This window comes from Brachionichthys hirsutus, chromosome 12, assembly GCF_040956055.1.
Source record: "Brachionichthys hirsutus isolate HB-005 chromosome 12, CSIRO-AGI_Bhir_v1, whole genome shotgun sequence".
Classification (NCBI taxonomy): domain Eukaryota; kingdom Metazoa; phylum Chordata; class Actinopteri; order Lophiiformes; family Brachionichthyidae; genus Brachionichthys; species Brachionichthys hirsutus.
Genome location: NC_090908.1, coordinates 11,750,751 through 11,774,304, shown reverse-complemented (window position 1 = coordinate 11,774,304; position 23,554 = coordinate 11,750,751). Strand labels below are relative to the sequence as shown.

The window sequence follows — 23,554 nt, the reverse complement described above, 5'->3', positions numbered from 1 at the left end:
GGTATTTCCATACGTTGAAATGCCAAATTTCCGACGTTACGGGGGAAGCTCAGAAATAGCCAGAACTAAAAAAAAGCAATCAGAAAGCGCAGACCTCCGCCAAGCAGCTCATTCCCCTCCCAATTGGATTTACACGGTCCACATGCTGATCTAGATTGTTCTTGGTATCTTTATACACCAACCATGACTGTCAAATTCCATAAACACTGTTTAATAATCAAGCGAGATATTGGGGAACAAATTTTGAAACTCCATCGACCGCAATGTTATATTCAAATATCAAGAAATTCCCGTCTCTTGAATTCGTCTTTAAAATGCTCGTAGAATAGCAGTAACAAAAGCACCGAAGGCAACTAGTTTAATTTAATCCGCTCCTCAGAATTTAAATTCTTAAAGGCTTTACAAAGCAAGTAAACAGAAACGTTCCTAACGTAAATCTGCAAAAAATTATTACATCAAATAAAAACACTCATGCAACAAATCAACCGAACAAGTAAAAAATAATATATGGATAATTGTGTCACTCTGAAAATAAATCACGACAAAGCAAATCCCATCTCAGACACCAAAAATGATTCTGAGGTCGGCCAGGGAGAGTTTGGAGGAGGAGCTTCCTGTTCCTGACAGCACATTCCGGGCCAGCGCCTTCTTCTTCCCCTGCAGAGTGGAAATCTTTTCCTCCACTGTGCCCTCACATTGAAACCTGGAGACGCACGAAACAGTTTGTGTGACGGCGCGGCACAGTAAGCCACGCGGCGGGCACCAAACGCCCCGCTGACGTTACCTGTGGATGAAGACGTCTTTGGTTTGTCCAACTCTGTAGATTCTGTCACACGCCTGATCCTCCAGGGCCGGGTTCCTGTTCCATTGACGCGACATTTATCAACAGCAGGTCCAATAACAGGAAGTAAAGGAACGAAGGGAAGCAGCTTGTCGGCCACGTTTTCATGCAAGCAGCTTTCAACGAAAATAAGACCGCAAGGGCTTTTTTGAAATGCTCCTCTTAGACAGGATGTTTGACTTTATTTGTACTGTAATACATGCTACTGTGTGACTGTACTTGTACTCTAACATTCTATCTAATAAATATATTCATTCATTCATTCACTCTTTCGCTTGGCGCATGCAGTTTATGTCTCACCAGTGCATGTCCATGAGAAAGAGGTGATTCCCACCGATGAGATTGAGCCCGACGCCTCCGGCACAAAGAGAAACCAGCATCACCTTTGACGGGAAAAACCGCAAACGTTTGATGTTAAACTGAGCGAAACGCACCGGATCCCCGGTTTTGTGGGTGAGATTTGAACCTGCGCTCCTTTGGGATCGGTGTTGAACTCTTCCACCAGGTCCATGCGGCGTTTGGCGCTGACGGCCCCGTCGATGACGCCGTATCTCAGGCCCATCTGCTGCAGGTGAACTGCGACGATGCGCAGCATGCTGGTCCACTGGGACACGATCACGCTAAGCAGAGGAAACGGCGGTCTGGATCAGACGCGCGACGCCAACGGCCCTCCGGGGGGGGGGGTTAACGGCAGATTGAATGCGTCACCTTTTCTGATCAGAACTCTTCTGTTTGATGGCGTTCAGCTCGGAGATAACAGCAGAAATCTGGAAAGCGTACACGGAAGAATGTTCATCTGTTAAGAAGCGACGTCAACAACAACAGCGAAGAAAAGAGTACAAGTCGCCATGATTCATGAAGTTAATCAATCATTATCCGATCGGGTGCTCTTATCCGAGCTCATTATAAAGCGTCGGATGCATTCTCACATGGGGGGGGGGGCTAAACTGGGATGTCCGAATGGGAGCCCACCTTGGTGCTTTCGCTGGCCTCCTCGAAAAGCCGCGAGGGGAAGCGGGTGCCGTTAAGGGCCACGGTTTCCTCTGGGTCCGGGCCAGAAGGCGAGGGGCTGGACGCGAGGGACAGGGCGCCGAGCTGCTCCTCCAGAGACAGGACGATCCCGTCCCCCTGCAGCTCCGACGGGTCCAGAGTCTGGAGCGCCGGCGAGAGAGAAGGTCATCAACGGGTGTCCGCTATGCAGTTTGAGCTCGTGTGTGTGTGCGTGCGTGCATGTGTGTGTGGGTGTGTGCGTGCCTTCTGAAGGAGCGACAGATGGCAGCAGCACTGTCGGAGGCGCAGCAGCAGAGACAGGATGTGGACTGTGCTGGCCGCCTTTTGGACCTGCTGGGGACTGGATGTAGTGCAATCAGCCTGGGACACGCCAAACTCTTGGGCCACTGGGGGGAGACACACACACACTTTATACACCGAGTAGGAACAACGACGACTGAGTCAGACTCACGCTCTCCTTCCTGTGATGCCTGAAAGGATTTCTCTCACCTTGTTCAAAAGGGTTGGGACGGGAGGCGGTTCCCTCGCTCACAGCCTTTCCCTCGTGTCTCTTCAGGTAGTTCTGCAGAGTGGATCTAGAGGGGGAAAACACACACTTTGACTTAAAGAGGAACAATTAAAAGTCCTTGTCTGAAACTAGAGGGTGATCAAATCCTATTTCCTGTCCTTTAGAAGACGGCCCAGTGTCCCCCCCCCCCCCCCCCCCCCCTCAAGTACGCCGACACTGAAACACGGAGAGCCACTAAATACTTTTAGACATCGTTTACGGTTTCTGGCGTTACCTGGATTGGGCAAAAACCACATCGTAGGCAGCCTGTTCGTCCCGAGACAAAGTGACGCGATGCACAACGCAGGTCCGATCGGGAAGAGACACCTGAAACCCAGCCAGGACGGAGAGTTAGCGTCGTTAGCTCCGCTGGAGCCGCTATCCTGAACCCGGGACGTGTGTGTGTGCGTGTGTGTGTGCGTGTGTGTGTGCGTGTGTGTGTCCCAACCAGCGGCTTCCCCGCCGGGTCCAGCTGGCCTTTGGTTCGTCGGAGCAGGAGACTCCTCGTCAGGATGTTCAGTCTCTCGCTGCCTCTCTTGGAGCCGTTGTCCACCTGCGTTTTCCACAGTCTGTATTCGTCGAACGGAGAGCAACGCAGGAACCTGGAGACACGGAGACGGGCAGCGAAGAAAGCAGCGCCGCATTTAAACCGCCGCGTCTGACTCAAATTCATTGGAAGCCATTTGGGCGGCGTTCGTCTCCGGATACGTTTTGTGCGGCTTCGCCGTGTTTCTTTACGTTCATCTGTACCGGCTCTTTTGATTCTTCCCCGTCTTCCCCGGGACTTACTTGAGCAGCGAGTACACGTCCAGCAGGTCGTTCTGGACGGGGGTGCCGGTGACGGCCCAGCGGGCGCGGGCCCTCAGCCGACAAACGGCCGCGGAGGTCTGCGCCTTTGGGTTCTTGATGCTGTGGGCCTCGTCCAGGACGACGCGGGCCCAGGACACTCGCAGGAGAGGAGCCGAGCGCGGCGGCTGAGAAACGCAAAAAAAAAACTGCCGAATGAGGAACGCAGAATCAGCGTTGAAGTTGACAAACATACGATTCTCACCACAGCATCCGCGTCTCGAGCGGGATTCTCAGCCGCCTCCTTCTGGACCGGGATCTCCCGAGAGACCAGACTGTACGAGGTCACCACCACGTCATGACCTGCGAGCCTGAGAGGAGGACAGAAGAGTCCTTTAGTGACCTTCGGGGACACAGACAGAGTGTGTGTGTGTTGGTAGAGCCTCACGCTTCGGCCCGTTTCTCTCGGTTGGGCCCGTGGTACAGGCACACAGACAGCCTGGCCGCTTCGACGTGCCTGTCGATCTCGCTCTTCCAGTGGTAGACCAGGGAGGCGGGGCAAACGATCAGAGTGGCGTCGGAAACCACGAGGCTGGAGTCTGGAAAACAAACAAAACAAACGAAAATCCTGAAAACATTTCCCCTCCAGGATTCAGACGCCTCATTGGACGATGACTTCGTTTGCTGTATTCTAAACTACAAACCGAGAAACTGAGGTTATATTTACCGCTTTTGGAAATCCAGTTTAGCGACTTCTTCCCTTCTTTTTTCTTATTTTCCTCCCTCGCCTTGTTCTTCTTGGTCAGGATGAGAGAAATCACGGTCAGGGTTTTCCCCAGACCCATGTCATCCGCTGGTTCCCAAAAAAAAAAGGCAATAAGGAAATAAATAAATGACAAAAAAAAACAACTGTATTTGGGAAATTCTCGAAACCTTTTCACAAAAAATAGAATTTAGAATAACCAGTGAAGTAACTAAAGTACATTTTACTCAAGTACTACTGAAGTATATTTCTGAGGTAATTAATTAAGATGAACTTTTTCATAATGGCCGTACCAAAGATTCCTCCACAGGGATTTTGGGTTTCTCTCCAGAGCAGCCAGGCCAAAGCTGTCCTCTGATGGGCCAGGAGCGTCACCTGACCAGCAGATCACATAACCACAATGTACTTAGGGCCATCGGTCGCCACAAATACAAATACACAAAGGTATGTGACACTTTTGACCTTTGTGTATTTGTATTTGGACACCTGAAAAAGCACCCAAACACCCCAACATTTTGTATTTATTTCATAGCATACAATACAAGGAGCATTCCTTGAATTTGGTCAAAACCTCGTTAAAGTGAAGGGCGGCTGAAACCCCGGAGCGACGCCTGCGGGACCGTCTCACCTTGATGCCCTCGGGGTCCGGAGCCTCCGCGTCAGCATCGGGGCAGGACTCCAGGGATTTGTGGAGATGGTCAGTGGCTTCGGATGTGGCGTTTCTCACCGCCTGCAGACGGCCCTCGGTCATCCTGCCCCCGTAAAACGCCGCCTGGTGGTGGGAGGGGCCTGGGTCAGGGGGTACAGGGAGCATGATGGCGCCGCCCTGACGGCCGCTACCCTGACGGCTGCTACCCTGACGGCCGCTGCCCTGACTAGCACCACCGCTAACCTGCGACTCTGAAAGTGATTTGCAGAGGACAAAGTAATACAAATGCAATTCAACTCGATGGAAATGGTCGCGGGTTATTTCCGCCGTGCCGCGAGGAGTTACCGGGCTGAGAAGTCGCAGCGAGGCTCAGAGAGTCCAGCGCATCCTCCAGCTCTCTGACTTGAGTCCGCAGCCTCTTGCCTTTATCTGGCAGAGCCGCCACATTCACCGTAGACAGAAGGGACTTTTTCTTCTGGAGTTCAGCGGTGAGCAGCCCTTTGCAGCCTTCCTGCTGAGGCTTGACCTTGGAAGACGGCTGGAACCCCGGGAAGGTGGTCAGAGTCTTCTGGACCGCAGCGGAAGGAGAACTTTTATGGGTGGCAGGCGTGGCTGAGACTAAAACTACATCATCATCCTCCTCCTCCTCCTCCTCCTCCTCTTGGTAGTTTTGGCTTCGAGTGGACTCAGTGGGTTGTGTTGAATTGTGCGATGTGTGTTGCCCGGCATTATCAGTGTGTTTGGAAACGTTGCTACTGGGCGAACATTTAGTGAGGGTCTCCTTCACAGCCGGGTTGGTTGGTTCGGAACCGGTTCTGCCACGCTGGGACAAGTCTTTACGAGGATCCCGTTTCTCAGGATGGACAGGCTTCTTCATGAAGGTAGAAACGTTGTTTTCTGTGTCTTCTGGCGTACGCTTGTCTTTCACCGTCGCCATCAGATTGTCCTCGCCGTCAGGTTTGGGACTTTTTCGCTCCTCATCCGATATTTTTTTAAACTTCATTCCGGGTGGACGTTGTTTTCCTCTGTCAGTGTCAGGTAACTTCAGCTTCCTCATCTCCTCCACCGCCACGTTTTCTTTCCACTCACTTCCTCTTCTTTCAACTCTCGGACTTTTCTCACTGTTGTTTTCCTCATTGCTTCCAGGACCCTGCATCTCCCTACCCTCCAGGTCCTCGTCGATCTTGCCAGGAACCTTAAAGGGGTTTCGGACCGGCGGGAGGCAGGAGGGCTGCAGCTTGGTGTCACGTAGAGGGTTACTCTTTTCCTTTCCTGGCTGCAGTGATGAAAAACAACAAGAGACGTGTTAAAAATGTGTTGAGCCGATCAGCCCCAGTTACATTTATAAAAAATAAGGTAGGTATGGTAAAGCTGTAGCCGCTGCCGTCTTACTGCCATCCAAGGGACATTTCCACACCATCTCCGGCCTTCCTTTTTCCCCACAACACACCGGAAAAACAACCTGCAAGAAACGAAGAAGCTCAAATCCAACAAACCATGTGTGAGACAGTTACCTTAAGTTAAAGTGTAAAGTTGCAACAAGCCGAAACTCACTTGTGGCTCTGTTCTTGTGGAGTGTTGCCCAGGGCTTGGCATTCCACCACCGAATCGTCATGATAAAGGCAGCGAGACGGAGGAATGCTGGAGGAGATCATACCGGTAAGGAGACGACGGTGGAAACGCGCCTTCTCCATTATGTCGTCGCACACGAAAGCAATAGTTTCATAGCATAAAAACATCAAGGTGGTTTATGTGTAATAAACAGAAACCATGATGTCAAAGGAAGACATAAATTATTCATGTAACAAATCTAAACTTTGTCATTATTAGCTACTTGTAAGTAACAACCTGAAATGCTTAACATAGACCAGAATCCAGCATGTACCATATATATATATATATTAAAGACTAAAATGAGAGACTTCCTTGCGCTAATACCTGGCAGGCTGAAAGAAATCACAGCCTTGCTTGTCAACGCATACGTAGAAGCTCCGGCCTTTATTCGGTCCATCTTTTACTCCCGTTTTTAGCACACACACGCTGCCTGCAAGGAGACACGGTGAGCGAGTTATTCAGCGAAGCATACAAAACGTCTGCTCTTTCTAAGGAGTAGGAAAAGGCCAAAAAAAAAATCGCTAAGTTGCTATGCTAAAATCAATGACTTTGCTATTGGCGACTGAAAGAAGCTGCTTCGTCACCCTCCATAACGGTTTTAAATGAATAAAACATTAATGTAACTTCAGGAAACTCAACATTTACGTTTTTGATACTTACCATGTACATTACACAAAGTCTTCTCCATGATTTCACTCCTCTTCAGTATCAACTGCGAGAAAACGACGTTCAATTTTTTTTCGGAGCGACCGATCACGGACGTGCCGAACCACATCCGGTGTTTGAATACCAAAATAAAGTTTCTCGTCTCTAAAACATTCGTAGATTTCACCATGAAGTAAATATATCATACTAAATAGCAATATTAGCCATTTTATATACACATTTCAACTATAAAAAAAGAAATGTTAGTTGTTTGCCACGTATGATTTGCTAAACTAGATTTATTGTGAAATACATTTGACAAGCGCGATGAAAACGCGTCATTCAAAGCGAGTTTTCGAAACAATTAATAGAAAATATTATTCTGAGGTCTCTTCGATATACAAAATGCTTGTATTTAGTTGATTTTTACAATAATTGTGATTTAATTTACGAAAAATACAATTTAAAAACCGGATATTAAAAAGAGATTCGGACTATACTACCCATAATGCATCTTGTGACTACAGCGGCGTTCTCGCGGGCTTTGTTTTGCTCTGGCGGCAGACTTTGAAGCTCGTCTGTTATGCACCCTTTCACTCCGGTATCGCCGCTTTTCTCCTGTTACAGGTAAATTAAATGTGCCGTCACACTTTATTATGTACGTAGCTAACGTCTCTGCTTCTTTACGACGCCCGTAAAATGACTACATGACGTAAAAGGCAGCTTCCCCAACAAGTGGACACTAAAACTAAAGCTAAATTATTACCCAGAACTCGACTGACGTGAACCTGGAGCCCTGACTAATTATCTTTATTAGCCAATTAGCCGCTTAGCTAATTGAGAAGCAGTTCTGATTTAGCTACGCAAACATCCATTTGAAGCCGACGCTTTACCGCCGTGCTTTAAACGAAGACCGCCATATAAATAGCTAATGCGACTTAAATTTGAAACGGCTTCCATATACAGCTTCCTCGCCTCGGGGCGTGTTCTCGAGGGTGTGATTAACTCTTAACCTGTCTCTAATCTAATCCCGGGATTAGCGGGTCCTGCCTGAGACAGCGTGGCCACCATGTCATCTCCAGCCGGGCTTCAGTTCTCCCAGGAAGACTTCTTGGCACGGTGGCTGCCCAGTAGCTCCAGGGCCGGGGTGATCCTCGACCCCTCCGCGGTGGGATCTCCTTCCGCGGGGCCAGATGATTCCTTTAACTCCAGCTTCGCCCCTCTGCCCCCCTCGGCTGACAGCAGCTGCTTCGGGGTGGACGGATCCACGCCTCGGGAAGCCCCCGACAGGCCGGGGAACGGCCAGGCCGATCCGGACGGAGAGTCGGACAACAAATCACACAATCTGCCTCTAATGGTGAAATTAGAAGAGGTAAAGTCGTTCTTTAATTTCACCTGTTATAGATCAACAACAACAACAAATTCAAATTCAAACGATATTCACATTTCACTTTAATGTACAAAATGGAGAAACACAGCAGTCTAAAGATCTGAATTTCACCGCCACACACACACTTAGCCTCTCCCTGTTATTATTAGCATATTTCTCAGAAGGCTATTTACGCGAGGAAGGACTGACACGGGGACAGAAGCGTGCGCACGCAGCCATAAATAGACGCTAACGTTCTAGTTACTCGATTATAGACTGTTAATAAATATTACTCTCTCGTTATCCGGTGGGCGTTTTGAAACTGAATCCGTTTCTGATGTTCGTGCAGCTGAGGAAATGGCAGCAGCGCATGCAGGAGCAGCTGAAAGCCCACCAGCTGGAGGAGCTGCTTCGCCTCCAGGAGGAACACCAGAAGTTGCTGGGAATGATGGATCGATCCCAGGACCGCACGGCAGGTGAATGCGGGGAAAAGCGGCGAGTCGTCGGCGAAATGCGGACGGAAACGACGGTGTGTGCGTCTCCTGCAGAAAACTCCGGAGAAGATCATCGGGAGGAGAGTTTTAGGACGGAGGGTCGTGAGATTAAGGACGGACTAACAGCAAGCAGCGACGAAGAGCCGACTGAAGACGACGGGACGGGAAACGAGGTCGTCCGCGAGCGGTAAATGCTGCGTTCCAATATCGTAGGCGGATTTTAGTTTGAAGCTTATTGCTTTTGTGCGATTGTATTTCCTGACCACCTCGTCTGGGCGTGCGTGCAGACCCATCGGGGGTCAGATGAAGACATTTGAGGAGTTGTTGGAGGAGCAACTGAGGCTGGAGGAGCAGAGTCTGAAGTCTGCCCAGCAACAACGGGTCAGCGAGTAAAAGAAGTAAAAAAGTATTTTTGTTTTAAGCCAAACAAACGTCAGAATTCACAATGAGCCTCCTGACTTTAACAGAGCCAAGATGGAGGCGAAGCCGTGCGAGCCCCCCCTAAGAGGGCCTTCCTGAAGCGAGGGGAGGGTCTCTCGAGATTCGCCAGGAGTCGCCGGGCGCCGCCAGCGAAAGCGGCGAGGAACGATCCCGAACCGCGGCTCCAGACTCGCGTCGTCTCTCGCAGCGACTCTGAGCTCGCCGCCGCCCAGAGAGGAAACGCCGACGGCGAGCCCCGGCTGCCCGTCCAGCGCAAAACCGCCACCCTCAACAAGGAGAACCAATCGAAAGGTCTCAGTCTGGCGCCTCGCGGCATCGTCGTTACGGGTCGGGGAGCTCGGATCAGCGTTTTGGGGAGTCAGAGACAGAACGCGGGCGGGTCCGAGTGGATCCAAAGCGACCCGGAGGGGAAACGGATCGGGAATCAGAATAATAGGAAAGAGGCTCCGAGGGCTCGGGCCGCCGCTCGGGTCGGCACGGCAACGCAGCTAGAGAAGGTGGAGAGCGACGCAGCGAGAGAGAAAGGATCCGGAGTGGAGTCAGCGGAAGGAGTGAAAGGAGGAGCAGGAGGAGGAGGAGGAGCAGGAGGAGGAGGAGGAGGAGGAGGAGGAGGAGGAGTTCCACAGGAGTCCATCGACTTGTCGTTCCAGGAGAAGCTCCGGCGCTGGGACTGTGATCGCCGTTTGGAGAGCATGGAGCTGGGAGAGTTTGAGCTGCTGGAGCGAGCAGCCGAGGAGCTTTCCTTCTCCTCCAACTCGTCCTTCGTCATGAAGGCGAGTAAAAAAACAAACAAACGAACGCTTTGGGTTTTCAGTCAGGCACGACGTCGCCGCCTTAGCCTTTAGTCCAGTTTACAGGTAGCTCTTCTGTCCTTGATTTAAGTGTTTAAGTCCGCTGCCTTAAACAGGCCAAACATCCGATCCTGGTTGAGGAATCCTCCATTTTGAACCACAGAACTTTATTGCATCCTCTTTCCTCTGACCTGCTGCTTTCCCTGCTCGTTATTCCCATTATTTTTGACTTGCCGTCTCCGTCTCCGACTCGCAGGTTCTTCAGATGGACCAGCTGAAGGCCAGCGGGGCCCCCCCCCCACGGCGGCTCTCATCCACCCCCATACAGTCGCCTCCCAGAGGTGCGCCGGGGAGGGGGAGGAGCGACGACTTGAGCAAAAACAGGTCCACGGACTCGGAAGAAGGCGTGGCCAGCGACGGCGGACTCGAGAACAAAGTGAGCGTCGGTGTCGAGGAGGAGGAGGAGGAGGAGGAGAACGGAAGTGAAGAGGAGCACGGGATCTCCGACATCTCCTCCGTGAGCGGCTCGGAAAGTGAGGACCGTTTATTTGGCAGCGCCTGCTTTCCCGCGCGGACCAACCCGCCGTACGACCGGCGGTCGTATCAGGACCAAGATGGCTGCCGGGACTCGCCGTCGGGCGGAGCAGAATCTGGCGACGGAGGCAGCGACGGCGTCTTCAGCGACCCCGATGAATCCACGCTGACGGAGGACAAAGACGGAGTTGTGTTTGACGACAACGACACGTGGAACGACGCGGACGACGCCGCGATCGAGGCGTCCGGCGACGGCGGCAGATTCCCTCCCCAGGGGCGGACTCTGACGAGGAAGGTAGCAACGAGCAAAGGCGCGGTGAGCTCAGCCAATCGAGAGCCAGATCCTCCTCCTGCCTCTCAGCTCATGACGCGGTTGTTCCCCTCGCTGAAGTCAAAGACCCAGAATGCACCTCTCCGTCCTCCCGCATCTGCCGCCGCACCGGAGGTGGAAACAGGTGGGACGACCATCCTCCGCTGTCGTCGTCTCCCGTGTCCTCGCGGACTTGTCTTCACGTCGTCGTCTCCATGTCCTCGTGTCTCCGCCCCCAGGCCAGCAGGTCCAGTCCAAGCTCCTGAGAGAGAGACTGGCGGAGCTGGAGATCGAGATCGGGCGGTTCAAGAAGGAGAACGGCGCCCTCGCCAGACTCAGGCAGGAGAACGAGACGCAGCAGGAAGGCCTCAGGTGCGTAAAGTTTTCACTCGGAGCGAGTTCTCTCTCCATTTCCTCTCCGTTCATGAACAGGAACTTCTCCTCGCTGCGTTTTTTTTTTTTTGCAGGAAAGACCGTTTGGAGTTCGAGCAGCTGAAGGCGGAGCAGCTCGCAACATTTGAGGAGTACAAGAAGGAGGAGAACAAGAAGCTTCAGAAGGAGCGCAGGCTGTTTGAGAAGCACGCATCGGCCGCCAGGGCCACGCCCGACAGGAAGGAGCGGGAGGAGATCCAGGTGAGGCGAGCTTCGCCCTTTGACCCAAACGTTTAGAATCCCGCTTTGAGTCCTTTGATCCTCCTCCCCCCCCCGGCAGGTGCTGAAGCAGCAGCTGAGCCTCCTGCAGGAGGAGCTGAGGGGGAAGGAGAGCCGCTGGGCGGCGGCTCAGGGACGAATGCGGCAGCAGGCCGACGCCCTCCGGCAGGAGAACTCCTCGCTCCAGGAGGAGGTGTCCCACCTGTCCCTCCTGTCCCACCTGTCCCTCCTGTCCCTCCGCCTCATTTTACACCCGACCTTATCCGGTCTCCATGCTTTTTTAAACTTTCTGTTAACATTTAGATTCACATGATGGAGAAGCTCCGCCTCAGCGCTTGGAAAGAGAACGACAAGAGAGACGGTCCCAGAATCCCCAGCGGCCTGTCCCTCGTCACCAGAGCGGTGAAATTCGCTGTAAGCTTGTCCGTCCTATTGGTTGCATTCAGGCAGCGTCGCCATGGAGACCGCCATCTCTTCCTCCTCCGTTCTCAGAGTCCTCTCGACTCCAGGGGAAGCAGCAGCGGCCCCCCAACGGGCCCCAAGCGGACCTCCCGGGACGGCAGCCAGGGTTCTGCAGGTTTGGGTTCCGTCCACACCTCGGGAGTCCAGCGTGAACATTTACGCTCTAATAGCCGACGATACGTTCATGTCAGCAGGGTTAAGAAGCAGCCTGAAGGGGCCCTCGAGGCCAGGCTCCTCTTCCTCACTGCCCTCCTCTTCCTCGCTGCCTGACAAAAACGCAGAGGAGAAGTCGACGCCCCCTCCCAGCAGGAACCGGGACAAAAGCCGGAACCAAGGAACCCCAGGGAGCCGTCCTCCGGTAAGACGTCGGGAGCGCTCGTCTGTAATCTAGAAAAGGTTTTTGGTCCGACGTCGTCTTGTTGCGTCGAAGGAAAGCGATTCTCTGCCAGAAGAACCGGAACCGGAGTCGGAGTCGGCTCTGGAGGTCATCACGCACCCCGACGGGAAGGTGAGAAGATGAAACGCCGCCATCGCGCTGGTTTCCTTGGCTGCTGACGTTCAGGGTTTGTTTGTTTTTTTGACGGCGCTCCGGTTGTGGATCCCTCCAGATTGAGAAGCTTCTGGCCGGCGGCGACCGCCTCATCTCCTTCCCCAACGGAACCAGGAAGGAGGTTTCGGGCGACGGACAGACCGTCAAAGTCACCTTCTTCAACGGAGACACCAAACAGATCACGGCCGACCAGAGAGTGGTGAGACGCCGGTTCTGTTGAGTCCGTGCCGACGGGGGGGGGGAGGGGGCGGAGTCCAAACCTCTGCTCCTCGTTGTTCAGATCTACTGCTACGCCGAAGCCCAGACCACGCACGTCACCTACCCGGACGCCACGGAGGTCCTGCTCTTCCCCAACAACCAGACTGGTGAGGGCAGGAATCAATCACCATTTCGGCTGAACCTTCAGTGACCCCCGCCCGCCCCGCCCCCCTAAATGCACGCCGGCGTTATCGTCTCTGCTCCAGAGAGGCTTTTCCCGGACGGCCGGAAGGAAATCACTTTCCCAGACCAGACGGTGAAGAATCTGTATCCCAACGGGAGGGAGGAGAGCGTGCTGACGGACGGGACCATCATCCAGGTCAACCCGTGAGTTAAGAACACGCATGATGACGGGGTGACATTAAAGGACATCTAACGCTGGTGGGGGGGGGGGGGCGTCTGTCACCTTTCAGGGACGGCACCAAGGAGATCCACTTCAACACGGGCCAGAAGGAGGTTCACACGGACGACTACAAGAGGAGGGAGTATCCGGACGGCACCTGCAAGACGGTCTACCCCGACGGACGGCAGGAAACCCGCTACTCCACCGGGCGGCTCCGGATCAAAGACAAGGACGGAAACGTCCTCGTGGACAACGGGGTGTAGAGACACGGCGCCTCAAGGTGTTGGACTTCCTGTGCCGGTTAGAACCAGGATCTGGTGCTCACACCCGGGACACGAGACCAGCACCCCAAGCCCCTCTTCGACCCGGTCTTCCAGCAGGACCGCTTCGTGTTTGATGTTTTGAGCTGCCTTCGTAAGGCTCTGGACTCTGTTTATAAATGTATTTCCTTTTTTTTTTTTTAACCTATTTATTTATTGTCGTTAGATTTTATTCTGAGCTGCGTATGGTTTGGTTTTATTTATTGCTGCTTTGGTAGAACTCTGCTAGTCTGAACGTCTTATTAAAACCGGCTTTGACCCGTAAACCCGTCGGGTTCTCCTGATCTTGGGTGTTTTAGTGATGGTTGCTACGTATTCATGGACAAGGAAAATACCGGCGACATCAGAATGCAGTAAACGTTTAATCTAAACTGTAACAAAGTAGTCACATGACTGGAAAACAAAGTTCCGATAAACAACTCGACCGAACTTCAGGTAAATCGCTGCTCCACGTGAACGCTGGAAACGAAAGCGGTCAGACGGCACAACAGGGGAAAACAAAGATGTATCCATGGCTGAAAAGAAACCTGGACAGAAACGAGACGAGGAAAGGATCAGCAGCGGCTCCGGGAGACTCGGCTGGATTCAGTACGGTCCAACGATCAATGATGAATCAAGAATCGATACAATAAATGATGTGAACTTACGTTCATCCATTCATTCGAGCTCAGCCAGCCCGCTGTTAACCAGAGGCATGTGGATCGCCCCGTCCTGGTTGTACAGCAGCACCGTGAACTCTGGCTCCCGGGCCTGATCCAATCAGAACACAGAGACGACTTACATACAGGCCGGATTAAAAACAGCCGAGTTCAGAATAACGAGCCTGAATCTCTGGATCCTTCAGCCGGAGGCGGGTTAAGGGGAGACTGTAAAAAGGTTATCCAAAACATTCCCGCTCCGCTTCTCACCACAACCAACGCCGTCACGCGGTCGTGCAGCAGCGCCAGCATTTCCATCGCAGCCTTAATGCTCCAGTCGGGGCTGTAGGGCAGGACTTCTTCGTTGGTGCTTAAAGTCGGCGGCTTGAAGCCGACCACCGTGGCCTTTATCGCCTGCAGCGGGAACGCCAGCAGCTCGGCCGGCATCTGGCGTATCCTAGCAGGGGGGGGGGGGCGGGACGACGACAAGATTTCAGAAACACACGGGAGGATCTGTGGATCGGCAATAAGAAGCTTTCATCTCGTATGTGAAGAGAAGTCCGTACTGGCTGGTCGGCAGGGTGTCATGAGAACCGAAGTCCACGTGTTGGACCATGACCGAGACGGGCTCCACGCTGGTGAACTGGATCAGCCTGGCTCGGTAGTACTTCCCGTCGCTGTACTCGGCCAGACACGGACCGCCTGGGAAACCCGCCAGCGTTAAGATTTCACCGCTGCAGGACGGATTCCTCCGTCTACGGGGGGCGAGTCGTTCACCTTGAGGGAAGTCGGCGAGTTGCGAAAGACAGTCAACGTCTTCGGTAATTCTGCTCAGCGCCTCGCTGAGCGTCTCGCCGTCCACCTTCGGGTCGGCCGTTTCGTCCCAGCGCCACAGGAACAGCTGCTCAAGAGACACGACACGGATCGTCTGGAGAACGGCGTTGAATCGGCGCCGCTAGCTAGCCGCTAGCTAACCGTTAGCTACCTTGTTGGGGGTCAGCAGGTGCTTGACCCTCACTTGGAACCGCTCGCCCTCCTGTGGGAGGACGGGGTCCATGAAGGGCCCCAGCATCGGCTCTCCGGGGCTCCTCAGACCCTGGAAACAACCGGTTCAGAAGTCCTTCACCACGAAACGCCTCCAAAGACGCCTCCATAGAGTCGCAGAGACTAAAACTACATTTCCCAGGCACTCTCGTTACCGCACCTCGGTGTCGATGTCCCATTCGTCCAGGCAGGCAGGAGCCATCGTGGAGGTTCCCTGTGGAGGAGACCGCAGACGTTCCTTGATGCTAAGCTAACGCGCTTCGTCCCGAATCCCGACGGGAAGGGGGGGGGGGGGGGGTCTCTGACCGTCTGTGGCGAGGCCGGTCCGTGCACGGAGCCGCGCTCGTGGTGACGCAGGATCGTGCTGAGGCTCAGGCCGTCCAGGAAGACCTGGACGGTGAGGGGTCCCCTCGGGTCGGACGGCAGCTCCTGCGGGACGCGTCCCGGAGGTCAGCTGCTGCGTGTCCCGCCGTTAACGTGCGCGTTTGATGAAACGTTAATCTCACCGTGACGTGCACGTCTAAAGCGCGGTTCACCAGCAGCTCCCTCATGAAGGCCAGGACGTTCCACTCCCACCGATCGCCGACCTGGAGAGAAACGCAACGGGGCCCCCGCTGCGGTTTGTCCCTTCTGGGCTACTGTACGTACGTGTGTGTGTGTGAGGACGAGGACACGCACACACACACACACACACTTACAGGGGTTATGTGGTGCAGCCGGCAGGGCATGCAGAGCTGAGGGACGTCTTCACACAGCAGCACGGGGTAAACGTGGACGACCGGGATGATCTCCGTCCCGCCGTAGTCCACGTACTGGACCTGGATCACACACAAGCGTTGTCCTCCCAGTGGGACGTTCCTGAAAGCACCCGGTAAACGTGCGCGTGTGCGTGCGTCCCCTTCACCTTGAGCTGTCCCCCCAGCACCTCCAGCAGCTGTCCCCGATACCACAGCATGTCGGGCCCGATGACGGCGCAGCCGCGCACCGTCTTCCAGGTGTACGGCTTCTGCCTGGGCAGCGTCTTCATTTGACGCTGGATCCCGTCCTCCAGCTGCTGCAGCCGACTCTCTGGACACACGCGGGAGCTCCTCGTTAGCGTCCGGCTAGCCCGTCCCGCGGCGCGCCGGTCGGATGAGCTCACCCGCATTCTGCGTCCTCACGTAAACGAGGCCGTCCTCCCCGATGGCGGTGACGTTTATTCGGAGGTGACCGAGGCAGGGCAGCTCCGGGGGCTGGTACGACGGAGTCCTCATCTAAGGTAAGCATTGGTTTACTTCAGAAGGAAACTTCACGACGTATTGATCGACTTCTAAAGGAATCAGGGCGGGGCAAACTCTGATTGCGTCCTCACCTTCGCGGCGGACAGGACGGTGCGGGGCGTTGGTATTGGAGGGAGCGTTTTGTGTCCTTCGGTTCGTCTCTCACTCGCAGGAGTCTCAACGTCGGTTCTGGGGGGAAGGGAGGGGGAGGAGATGCAAAGATGGACGACTATATCTCTACGTATTTTCCCCACTCATAATCCTTCTGTCCAATCAAAGCCTTGTCCACTTCTCCTGACGTCCAACCACTCAGGACAGAGACCTGGGTGGTTGTCTCTCTCGGAGGGCGAGGCCTTGGCCGACCAGAAGGTCTGCGACGCTGACGGAGCGTCCCTTGTCGGAGCACAGGAGGACGACGGGTACCGGACGCTCGTCTGTCCCCTCCTGGTGGCGGGACGTGAAAACAACGGAGATTAAAAAACAAACACAGGAAGAGACGAGAAAAGACATGGGGGGGGGACAACCTTGATGGTCATGATGGCCGAGGCCCCCGCCAGGTAGCAGGAGATCAGGTCGCAGGCCGTCGCCGTCCAGGAGGATTGGCCTCCCGCCGGCCTGAGGAAGAGGACGCCGAGCGATGAAGACGAAGAAGCCAAAAAGAGCAGGGACTTCGCTTGACGTGCGCGTCTGACCTGATGTCGGTGAGCGTGCACTCCAGCGCGAACGAGCCGACCAAGGACGGCGGCAGCGGCAGCAGGTCGCCGACGGGGACTTTCACCTTGTTGCCATGGTCACAGCGCACCACCTTGCAGCGAAGGAGACACAGGAAGACGACGGCGTTGTGACCGGCGCGCGGCGCCAGAGAGTCGGGGACACGCCTTCCTACCTCTGCGTCGCCGCCGGACGCGACGTCAGAGCAAACCCGTCCTCGCTCCCAAACGCCGGCGACGTGAGCGGCGCAGTGCGTGCCCGCCGTCCACGCCTCGTCCCGAGGCCGCGCGCGTGCGCACTCCTGCTTCACCAGCTCGGACATCCTGAAACACGGAAACATGACGTCGACCTCAGACTCCCGCCTTTCAGGCAGGACCGAGGCTTTTGATTGGACGAGACGCTTGATGACGTCACGGTGCCGCCGACCTTCTCAGATGGCCGTCGTACTGGCCGAGCCGGACGTAGAAGCTGCTCGGCGAGTTGACGTGGCTGACTCGGACTTTCAGGTCTTTCAGGTCTGCGAATCGGGCAGGAAGCGTCAGGAGAGGCCCAAGCTCCGCCTCCTCCTCCTCCTCCTCCTCCTGCTCCTGCTCCTGCTCGCCGCTCGCAGCGTCCTCGCCCTCCCGGCCCAAACGGAGCTCGAGAGGAGGATCCCACACGACAGAATCATCGGCTCGGACCCCGGAGGCGTCGCCCTTGCAGTCAGGCCCGCGGGGGGGGAGGGAGAAGCGGGCCAGCTCCTCCTGGACCAGCAGCGCGGCCACGTTCGCCACCGGCCCGTTCAGGTCGCTCTCAAAAACGTGGACCGGCAGAAGCTCGGGGTCGGACACGGATTCTGGACGAGACACAAACATCGATGACACAGCGGCGGCCGGCGACACGGAGCGGGGAGCGAGCGGCGTGGGACCCGACGTGCCTGCAGCCACGACCGTGACCGGTTTGTCCCGCGTCAGGCCGATGAACCTGCCGGTGGCGGCTTCCGGCCAGGTCTCGCCGTCCGGAGGACTCAGACCCGACAAACGGCAGTGGAGCGCCTTGGAGACACGTCGACCTCAGTCAGTACGTCGGTAAATCCAATGTGAATCCAGTTTAGCGTCCTATAAACGGGCGTCGACCAAACGGCGTTCTCACCATGCAAGGAAGCGCAAAGAACTCGTCTTTGATCTTCCTCAAGTCGCCGACTGACACGACGGCCTCTTTGCCAAAGTCGACGTAAAACACCTTCGCCTTTCTGTCTGCTGGAAGACCTGCGCGCACGCACGCGCACACACACATGCACGCGCACGCACACACACACAAAGCGTAAAAACAGCGTGCACGTTATCACAGTTCCACACGCGCACACACGCGTAAGAACAGCGTGCACGTTATCACGGTTCCACACACACACACACACACACACACACACACACGCACGCACACACGCTCACCTATGACTTGAGCCCGGCACCATGACCCTTCGCCATAGTGGGCCACGTAAGCCTGTCCTACGACGGGACAGTAGACGCTGAGGCCATCTTCTCCGGCCGCCGTGTCCTTGTAGCATTCCTGGACTTTGGCTGAGAGCAACAAGGACTCCATGTTGTCAACCTGGTAGAGGCGGCGGCGGCGAGGGCGAGGAGGCGGGACAGGAAAGAGAACGGTCGGCGTCCCGTTAAAGCCTTTAACACGTGCGTGTGCGTCCGTCGTAATACCAGCTGGATGTAGAAGTCGGCGGGGCTGTTGACGTGAGACACCACGGCATTTAGCTCCGTCCCGCGCTCGGGGCAGACGGGGGGGTAGTAGAGGAGGGGCTTCCTGCCCAGAGTCACCGGATAGTAAAACCTTTGGAGCACAGCGAGGGTCAGAACGCTTCGCGTGTACCTCCCGTCTTCCATTACCCCGGACGAGGCGTCTCCCAGTACTTTGCCACTTCGATGTAAACCAGGTAGTCTCTGACTGAGATGGGGGCGTCGTTGGGCCGGTCCAGGGGGGCCTTCCTCAGGTCCACCAGGAGACAGTCTCTGTCCTGACCCATCGGCACCATCTCCACCACCGCGGAGCCGACCACGTTCCGGAACTCCACCTGCGCCTCTCTGCTCCAGCCCTTCGTCTGAAGCGCAGGCGAATAAACGTTAGAAAAACAACGGCGCTGTGTTTTTGGGGCTAACGCGCGACAGACCGGTCCTCAAGGGGAAGCAGAAAGCGCAAGTCTCACCGGTTCGTACGGAACCAGGTTCTTGAAGGAACATCTGATGGCCTGAGGAGCAAAGCGGCACAACGACACGATCGGCAAGTTGCCCGCCTTCCTCAGGTGGCTGTTCACGGCCTTCAGCGAGGACTCTGCAGCCCCGCCCTCGCTGGAAGAGACAATCACACGTTCATTACTTTGATGGTGATGAATATATTTATTAGATAGAATGTTAGCGTACAAGTACAGCCACACAGTAGAATGTATTACAGTACAAGTACAGTCAAACATCCTGTCTAAGAGGAGCATTTCAAAAAAAGCCCTTGCGGTCTTGTTTCCGTTGAAAGTCCTTAGTACATAAATCATCGACATTTAACAGTACAATTTTCGCAATACAAATACAAATAAAACCAATATTAAATTACTCAATTTATGCAAAACAACATTAGAAAAAAAATAATAATAATAATAATAATTTACGCTACAGATGCAAACTTACAATGAATGACAATAAATTACAATAATTTACCAAGACATTTAATATGTGCAACGTAGATGGACAAAAAAAGGGGGTGGGGGGGGTTTGACCCGGAGAGAGTCGTGATGACTATCTCCGTTTCTGTCCCCCTAAAAGGTGTATTTTTAGGGCCGTTTTGAAGGAGGCCAAAGAGGTGCATGTTTTGAGGGCGGGAGTCAAACAGTTCCACCCTTAGGGGGCAGTATTATAAAAAGATGATTTACCCATGTTGGTCCTATAGGAGGGGGTAATCAGGCTGTTGTTTGAGCTCCCTCTAGTGTTGTGGCTGTGGGTGTCACTAAATCTTTGGAGGTGTTTCGTCAGGTGTTCAGGCTTTAACGTCGCGCGACTTCAACGTTGACCAATAATAATAATAATGTTAATGTGTTTGTACCTCTGCAGGCTGATGACTTTGGTGTAGCCGTGGTCCAAGATGAAGACTCGGATGCTGTCCAGCCGGCCGACCGGGCAGGCGTCCGCCGCCTGGACACGTCCCTGCAGCGAGACCTCGACCACAGTGGCCCGACACCACAGGTCCTTCCTCCCCTTCACGAAGACCAGGGAGCCTGGATGGGGGAAACGCCGATGAGCGCCTGGCGTGCCGCCGCCACGCCACCGATTAGCCCAGAACGTACCGGCGTCCACGGTGTCGCTGGCAGTGAACCAGCAGCTCTCTCTGTTGCAGAAATGATTGATCTTCTTAGACAGAGCCTCGGTTTCCCTCTTTCCAGCTGCGTAGCGGACGTAGAAGTGACTCGGATTCTCGACGTGGGTCACCACCACCCGCTGGTTGCCTAGAGACGGGGACAGAGACGGTCCAGCAGGAATAAAAGGAAATGAGAACGTGCCTTTTCAGCTCTAGACATCGATTGAAGTACGTTTACTGACCGCTTCTCCTCTTTTCAAAGTGATTCTTCTTCCTCCTGCCGATCCTCTGCGTGTCGCTGGCCAGTTCAGGCCCAGTGGGCGGGGGGGCTGCAGAGACACCAAGCACCAAACTGGAAAGGACTGAACTCAATTTCACCGGATCTGACCGGTCAGAAAGCTACGCACCGTGCTCTTCCGTTTCATCGAGAATCTCCTCAATAATTATGTCTGGACTTCTGAGGCTTGAGGCGGAGTTTTGCTGCGAGAGTTTGGGCCTCGGGCTTGGTCTCGCCCTCTGATTGGATCTCAGTGGCAAACCTATGTCAGATCCAGGACTTGCCTGGCCCGGTTCCCACGGGCTGGGCGGCTTGTTGCCAGGTGAGGTGTGGCTTCTTTTACTCTCCTCTGGATCATGCCAGGTGGACTTTCTGGTGGAGCCGCCACCCTGGCGGTCTTTGGTTGGAGTCTTGGAGATGCTGAGAACACACAGGACCACTTGCAATAGAGTACTTACAAAAAACAAAAAACAAACCAGCTTCTACGTGACATACCGGAGTGAATTGAGAGACTCACCTCCTTCGGGCGCCGCCCTCCATCCTCAGGAACAAAGACACCTCGTGGTTCTGATTGTCTGACTTGAAAACATAGCTACAACAAAACACGCCCAAATTCAGAATCCATCCCGCACATATCGGGCTGTCGCTTCAAATCAAACTTTAACATGACTTTATTATATTCTACAGTAGCAGAACCAGCAGAAAAATAAAAGCATACAAACCCCTCTGGTCTCTGGTTCGTGTGACTAACCTTATTCCGGAGTCCCGAGTGATGCACTTCATATCGATGGACTGGCCATCGACAGGAACCTGCAGCCTCTCCAGAAGCTGCCACCCACCAATAAACACACACACACACACACACAGACACACACACACACACACTTTTAACAAGTCTACCAGCATTCACGTTGTGCCGTCGCCGAAGCGTCACCTTATCGACGGTGCAGTAATGCTCCAGGAAGAGGATGCGGGGAATCTCTCTCGCCCTCTGCATGGCGGTCTCCAGGGCCTTTATCCTGTCTTCGACGTCAAAGATCTGAACGCGGGTGGCGAGGAATCGCGCGTCCAGCTGCGCCAGCTCGGCCAGCTGCTCGTCTGCCCTAATAGCGTAGAGGTTCACCAACATAGAGCAACTCGGACGGAGAAAAAGCATGCCAGTGCAGTTTACGGCCGTACCACTTTTGAACCGCGCGGGAAGCTTGATCGGCTGCTTGGGCGATCTCCGTCTCCAGCCGAGCTTTGTCTCGTCTCACTTGTCCAACCAGACCTTTGGTCAGAATCTGCACAGAACATTTCAGAAACACTCATGATGTCTCTCTCAGGTATTACCGTCTGCGGTCGTTTTTTTTTTGGGGGGGGGGCGACGACGACACCTCTCACCTCACGGATGTGTTCCAGCTGAGCGAGATTTTCTGCCCCTTGGGCCAAAGCCTCGTCCACCATATTCTCAATCTTTGTGATATCCGCCGGCTGAATAACACACAATACATTTGAATAACTTATTGTCAAATGGACATATTTAGATTATTATTTCAGAATGTGAATTCGGGTTCTAGCTCGACTAACAAGATGCTTTGCATTCCCGAAGAGCAACCTGAACGCACCTCATCTTGTTCTTCGCTTTTAGAGTCCCCGTCATCGGGTAACGCTGTTTCAGTCCTTTGGCGAGTCTTTGATTTGCTCATTTTGGAAGCGTCGATGAGCCCAATGATTCTGACGTCTTCTTGAAGCGCATACACGCCTCCTCCTGGAACAGTCGTCTCAACCTGCAGAGCGTGGGGCTTAGTCTTTAACTTAAACTTTACAAAAGAGACCACAAAGCCATGACTAGTGAAAACAAGGGATTTTCTTTTTTTTTTACAATCAAATAACTAATGATGAACAAAATCACCAATTTAAAATAAACCGTCGACTAGATGAACAGACCAGAATACTGCTTCATGTGACAAATACGCAACGAATCAGGAATGCTCCCGACGGGAGGAAACCGAGTGCGTGGAACATTTGATTTGGTGAATAACTATAGTCTCAAAAGTAAGAACAATGTTGTGCTCACCTCACATTCTGGACATGCAATGACATTGTCAAATTCAATGGATAGAAGGCAAGATGTGCAGTAGATGTGGCCACACAACAGCAGACGTGGGGCGTTGCCGTCATCATCATCATCTGCACCTTCATCCGCTGAAACAGACAAGAGCCAGTTCAGTGGAAAATAAAATCCATAAATAGACCGTAACATATATGTGTTGTTATTATTCATATCGTTTTCGGCTAATCAAATAATTAGCTTTATTTGCTGCAACTTCTGCAAGACTAGTGTACAATAAATACATTAATAAATACAGTATATATATATTTTTTTTTTTACATGAAAATAAATAACTAAATATGATTCCCACACACGAAATTACCAGCGGGACTAAAATTATGCGTTTTTGACCCTTCTTTGCTAAATTAGCCAACTTTAGCATAACGTAAAATTGCTAACACTTGCTAGCTGGCTAGCTCGCACACGAACTATTTAGCCGTTCTCTTCTACTAAAAACGCAGCATTAACTCGGTGTAACGGAGCGCTGGAAGCCAATAAAGGGAATATAAAACAAAATCCTACCCGACACGGTGAACAACGCTTCGCACGACTTGCAAATAAGATCTGCGGGGTAGCGGCTTCCGTCCATCTCCGCGGCCGATATGAAGAATGTCTTTTCCCCCTCAAACTGGCTCGTGCGCGTTCGGACTTCGTCACGTGACCGCGGAGGCGCGTTTACGTTTGAGAAGTATTGACCTTGTAAAATTGAGATTTATTGCGTATTAGCAAGCGGTTCTTACTTTCATTGCTTCTAAAGGATGCATTTTTGTTGTTGTTCATGTGATAAACTGATCGTAAACACTCTTGTGTTGTTCAAT

At 53.5% G+C, this 23,554-nt stretch overlaps 3 protein-coding genes across 3 annotated transcripts; 1 reads left to right on the top strand and 2 right to left on the bottom strand.

Moving 5' to 3' along the window:
* Positions 1 to 343: 343 nt before the first annotated feature.
* ttf2 (transcription termination factor, RNA polymerase II) lies at positions 344 to 6,899 on the bottom strand. The gene is made up of 21 exons (XM_068746162.1): positions 6,872 to 6,899; positions 6,536 to 6,641; positions 6,152 to 6,238; positions 5,990 to 6,059; positions 4,933 to 5,873; positions 4,577 to 4,865; positions 4,242 to 4,323; positions 3,913 to 4,038; positions 3,634 to 3,784; positions 3,451 to 3,556; positions 3,189 to 3,373; positions 2,848 to 3,001; positions 2,635 to 2,726; positions 2,342 to 2,427; positions 2,096 to 2,238; positions 1,814 to 1,993; positions 1,550 to 1,608; positions 1,308 to 1,461; positions 1,142 to 1,224; positions 785 to 859; positions 344 to 703 (listed from the first exon to the last, which is right to left on the bottom strand). The coding sequence occupies exons 1-21, from the start codon at positions 6,897 to 6,899 to the stop codon at positions 559 to 561; spliced, it is 3,342 nt and encodes a 1,113-aa protein (XP_068602263.1). The 3' UTR covers positions 344 to 558.
* A 1,026-nt stretch (positions 6,900 to 7,925) lies between these two features.
* cenpj (centromere protein J) lies at positions 7,926 to 13,918 on the top strand. Its single transcript, XM_068746161.1, has 17 exons — positions 7,926 to 8,228; positions 8,575 to 8,701; positions 8,774 to 8,906; positions 9,007 to 9,100; positions 9,187 to 9,933; positions 10,208 to 10,940; positions 11,035 to 11,167; positions 11,263 to 11,428; positions 11,508 to 11,639; positions 11,750 to 11,860; positions 11,939 to 12,023; positions 12,103 to 12,266; positions 12,339 to 12,416; positions 12,517 to 12,657; positions 12,739 to 12,823; positions 12,923 to 13,043; positions 13,130 to 13,918. The coding sequence occupies exons 1-17, from the start codon at positions 7,926 to 7,928 to the stop codon at positions 13,320 to 13,322; spliced, it is 3,546 nt and encodes a 1,181-aa protein (XP_068602262.1). The 3' UTR covers positions 13,323 to 13,918.
* Positions 13,919 to 14,036: 118 nt separating this feature from the next.
* Positions 14,037 to 23,325, bottom strand: rnf17 (ring finger protein 17). Its single transcript, XM_068746613.1, has 35 exons — positions 23,259 to 23,325; positions 22,701 to 22,828; positions 22,249 to 22,410; positions 22,025 to 22,114; positions 21,821 to 21,924; positions 21,576 to 21,744; positions 21,393 to 21,469; positions 21,159 to 21,233; positions 20,772 to 21,061; positions 20,607 to 20,693; positions 20,354 to 20,512; positions 20,113 to 20,284; positions 19,229 to 19,370; positions 18,936 to 19,123; positions 18,726 to 18,855; positions 18,462 to 18,621; positions 18,163 to 18,278; positions 17,939 to 18,065; positions 17,458 to 17,866; positions 17,207 to 17,354; positions 17,013 to 17,125; positions 16,845 to 16,935; positions 16,637 to 16,764; positions 16,413 to 16,557; positions 16,203 to 16,314; positions 15,966 to 16,129; positions 15,760 to 15,879; positions 15,568 to 15,648; positions 15,368 to 15,490; positions 15,222 to 15,299; positions 15,003 to 15,113; positions 14,795 to 14,918; positions 14,584 to 14,719; positions 14,288 to 14,474; positions 14,037 to 14,129 (listed from the first exon to the last, which is right to left on the bottom strand). Exons 1-35 carry the CDS (start codon positions 23,323 to 23,325, stop codon positions 14,037 to 14,039), a joined length of 4,806 nt encoding a protein of 1,601 aa, XP_068602714.1.
* Between the last annotated feature and the right edge of the window lie 229 nt (positions 23,326 to 23,554).